The sequence below is a fragment of the Dichomitus squalens genome (assembly GCF_000275845.1).
Source record: "Dichomitus squalens LYAD-421 SS1 unplaced genomic scaffold DICSQscaffold_2, whole genome shotgun sequence".
NCBI classification, from domain to species: Eukaryota; Fungi; Basidiomycota; class Agaricomycetes; order Polyporales; family Polyporaceae; genus Dichomitus; species Dichomitus squalens.
In genome coordinates, this window is record NW_006766884.1 from 2,224,025 (window position 1) to 2,227,603 (window position 3,579).

A 3,579-nucleotide genomic window follows, 5' to 3' on the forward strand; every position below is an offset into this window, starting at 1 on the left:
GACCGGCGAAAAGTACCTGCGCTTCAATTGGTATGCGTCCCCGAGAGAACCTGTCAATGCAAAGGGACTGGTGGCAGTCAAGGACGCTGTCCGGGCGTCTGGTGCGGAGCGCGAGAAAGAATGCGCACCCTTTCTACCAAAGGTTCTTGATGAGCACCTGACAGCACGGATCGCTGTCAAGTTCGGGTACATGGCGCGTGAGTATAGGCAATATCACAAACAGGGGGGACAAACGAACCAGGAAAGGCAAGCAGACGATGACGATGGCTTTGGACCAGAGGGGGGGGATGACGAAGACGCTCCCGGGCCAGAGGGCGAGACAGAGGCCGCGCGGCTGGAACGAAGTACCCGGCGCACCCGCGCGGTGACTGTGAGTGATGACACTGATGAAAAACATGACGTTAGCATGCATGAACACACATTTTGACAGGTCGCTGCGCAGCGGCAGAGGAAGGCCAAGGGTACCCCATGGGGCGATCCGAAATATGTGGGGGCGTTTCTGGTGAATGTGCAATCAGACAACGAAGACGAACACAAGGAAGGAGAGCGTCCTGCAGGCGCACCTGTGCGTTACCGACGTCGCAGGCCATGGTGGCGCAGCGCATTGGTGAGTTCAGATAATTTGCCACGTTCATCCTGTTGGCATGGTGGTGGAGCATTACGTTCGCGTTCGTGTTTGCTATCGCAGAGTTTCGAGAATTTGTGCAGCTGGCCCTGCGCCGCGATCTGGATTTTCTTCGCGAAGTCGTGGTGCTGCTGGAGCGTCGCCTTCGGCTGGTCACGGTGCTTCTCGAGGAGTGTGATGATGTGGTTGGGCACGCCGCGTGCCCGCAGCTCAGGGGCAGAGAGCGCCACGTAGCTGATGATCTCGCTGAGGGCCCTCGGGTCCTTGATGTCGCTCAAGCCCTGCGGAGCCGTGGCGCCTGAGGGGCCAGCGGACATGTCGCCACCGTTGACCCTGAGAATCATAAGCCGTCGTTGGTGGAAGAGCTGGCGGAGGTACAGGCTGTCGAAGTCCTGCAGGCATGGCTTGTACACCTGCTCGATGTGCATGGCGATACCAGGCCCTGACTTAGTGGGCTCATGGCTGTTACCGGGGAAGTTGACGAACCCAAGCCGTCCCGGGATGACTGGGCACTGATCCTGAGAGATCACGAGAGAGGGAACGAGCAGAGGAGGTTGATTCGGCGCAATCTGCTGGACCGTGACGTTGATCCGGAAGCCGTCCTGGCTCATGACATCGTAGTGCAGCTGGTACAGGTTGATCTCGCGACCCTCGACCTTGAGCATTGGCTGGTTGACGGGAAGTTCCGGTACCCATTGCTGGAAGTAGGCCTTCGTGAAGTGTCCGACAGTCAGCGGAGAGTACGATATGTTGAACAGAGGGCCAACGCCGTTTGGAAGAGGGTTCGGCCTTCCGTGAACAGTGGGCTGTGCACCACCATGGGACGGCGTGCTGTCATCCGGTACGAGCAAGGGTGTTGGTATCGCGCACTGGGGCATGTTCAGCTGCGACGTGGCTATCTGTGGAGAGAGCTGAGGCGTACTCATCTGGGGACCCGATGGTCGAGACGTTAGAAGCGAGACGGGCAGCAGTGGATACAGGACGGGGCTGTTGAACTGGAAGGGACGAAAGATGTCGTGACCTTGCCAGTGATCAGAAGTTGTCTTGGGTGGTGGGGACGAGGGTGAATTGCGTATGCTTACCCAGAGTTGTTCCAGCTCCAGCAGCTCTACGACGAGGTCGATGCACGACCGGATCCTTCCCCCGATCAGGCGCAACTCATGAAGGAACGAGTACTGGGGACAGACCTTGAGAAAGTCAAGCCCCCTAAAGCGCGCTTGAAGAACCGGGTGCGCGCGTGGATGGTGAAGGCGGACGTGCTTGAGGCGAACCCCAATTGGATGGAGTCGGGGCGAGTGGCTAGAAATGGGACGCTGTGGGGGGAGGAGGAGGATCCAGTCGAAGAACCGGTAAAGCGGAAGAAAGCAAAGCAGGGGGAGGGTAGAAAGACGAAACGACCGCGCGGCGACACGGATGCTGTTGAAGCTGCGCGCGCGCGCGTTGCGAAGGTGACCAACGGGATTGATCCGGCATTGATTGTTGCGTCGTTGGAGGATTAGTCGAGGGCGTGTCAGCTGGTGCGACGTCATGTTCTGGGTGGGGAGTTCTCGGATTCTTGGTCCAATTCATCTTGTAGGTCGTTGAACCAAATGTCGTCTGGCTCAATTCCTGTCTGCATGTACAAAGATGATGATCAATCGCAAAATGTTTGTATGAAAATCGGACTTACACGATCAAATGAGTGCACCACCCATATTGGATGCTCAAGCCCACGAACATTGCTCGTCACGGGTATAATCGCGACTGCAGCAGAAAGAAGGGAACTGTCGATAAACTCGATAGGGAAGAACCGGTGCTGATATGCAACGTAGACTCCAAGCTCGGTCGAACTGTACAACAACATTAGGACCATGTTAGGTATAAGAGTGAGTACATACTACATCGACCAAGGGAAGGTTGGCATACTGTCATCGGACAGCATACGCTCTACTAAAGAGCAAAAAATGGGGGGGAGGCCGTGAACAGTGACCTCGAAATGATACAGGAGGTGACATGGTGTTCAGCCATCCGGAAAATCGACACATGCATAAGAGTCTGCCTGTGTGCGAGAATCCGCAGTTGATCCGAATCGAAGCCCATCCTTGCAGATGAAGGGGAGAACCTTAACTGAGCCATCAGCGAGAAGGATTGCATCATGGTCTGATGTGCGAGTCATATCGTCAGCAATAATGAGATCAGGATGTCGGGACCTAATAAATTCGAGGAGGAGGCGGTAGATCTCAGGATGAGCAAGACGGCGAAGATTGGTTGGTTTCTTGACACGTTTGGGCTTCAGGATCGTTGACGCGCCTCGCGCAAAGGCTGCGATCTGAGTGCGGAGGGTCCCACGAGTTGCGCCCTGCTCGGTACATATGCGCTCGAGAAGGGCGCGCTCGTCCGGCGTGGCATCAGCAGGCAGTGTAGAAATCTGGAACCGTTAGCACGCAATTGCAATCATAGAACATTCATTGCAATGGGCAGTGCTTACCAACTCGTACAAACGATGCTTAGGGTTAGGGAGGGAGATCGAAACCGAGCGAAGCGAGGTGAGATCGACCGGTTAGGGTTGAGGGTGGGTTAGGCGAGCTGAGTCAACGGGGGCGTTGTGTGCTACAACGTCCCGTCCCGTTTCGCCTTTTATAGCTCATCAGGACTCTGCTTAGTGCATCCCTTTCGGGAAGTGCTTATCTCTTTGCCGTCTGTCTATCCGACGGCACAGGAGATAAGGTCAATTATGCTTACGATGCCGAACGCGGCCGGAGCTTTGTTCCGATAATGACTAAGTCCGATCGGACTATGTCATCATGATTACTTACTTACTAATCACCGATCGGACTTAATCTTATCGCATCTCTAAGTGCGTGTAGCGCTTAGATAAGATAGTCCGCCCTTATCCTTATCTTATCAAAGATGGAAGAGTGGAGACGCACCTGACTTGATGTCACATGCTGTTAGACACGTGACTCAAGCGCCCT

The 3,579-nt window shown here is 55.2% G+C and overlaps 3 protein-coding genes across 3 annotated transcripts; 1 reads left to right on the top strand and 2 right to left on the bottom strand.

Annotated features, from left to right (window-relative positions):
- Window positions 1–570: 570 nt before the first annotated feature.
- On the bottom strand, window positions 571–1,290 carry DICSQDRAFT_49630 (uncharacterized protein; the record flags this gene model as incomplete). The annotated part of the gene is made up of 2 exons (XM_007361570.1): window positions 571–1,143; window positions 1,204–1,290. The coding sequence occupies 2 exons, from the start codon at window positions 1,288–1,290 to the stop codon at window positions 571–573; spliced, it is 660 nt and encodes a 219-aa protein (XP_007361632.1).
- Window positions 1,291–1,728: 438 nt separating this feature from the next.
- On the top strand, window positions 1,729–2,001 carry DICSQDRAFT_34653 (uncharacterized protein; the record flags this gene model as incomplete). The annotated part of the gene is made up of 1 exon (XM_007361571.1): window positions 1,729–2,001. A coding segment is annotated over one exon (273 nt), but the record flags the coding sequence as incomplete, so codon positions are not given.
- Window positions 2,002–2,258: 257 nt separating this feature from the next.
- DICSQDRAFT_50233 (uncharacterized protein) lies at window positions 2,259–2,468 on the bottom strand (the record flags this gene model as incomplete). The annotated part of the gene is made up of 1 exon (XM_007361572.1): window positions 2,259–2,468. The coding sequence occupies one exon, from the start codon at window positions 2,466–2,468 to the stop codon at window positions 2,259–2,261; it is 210 nt and encodes a 69-aa protein (XP_007361634.1).
- Between the last annotated feature and the right edge of the window lie 1,111 nt (window positions 2,469–3,579).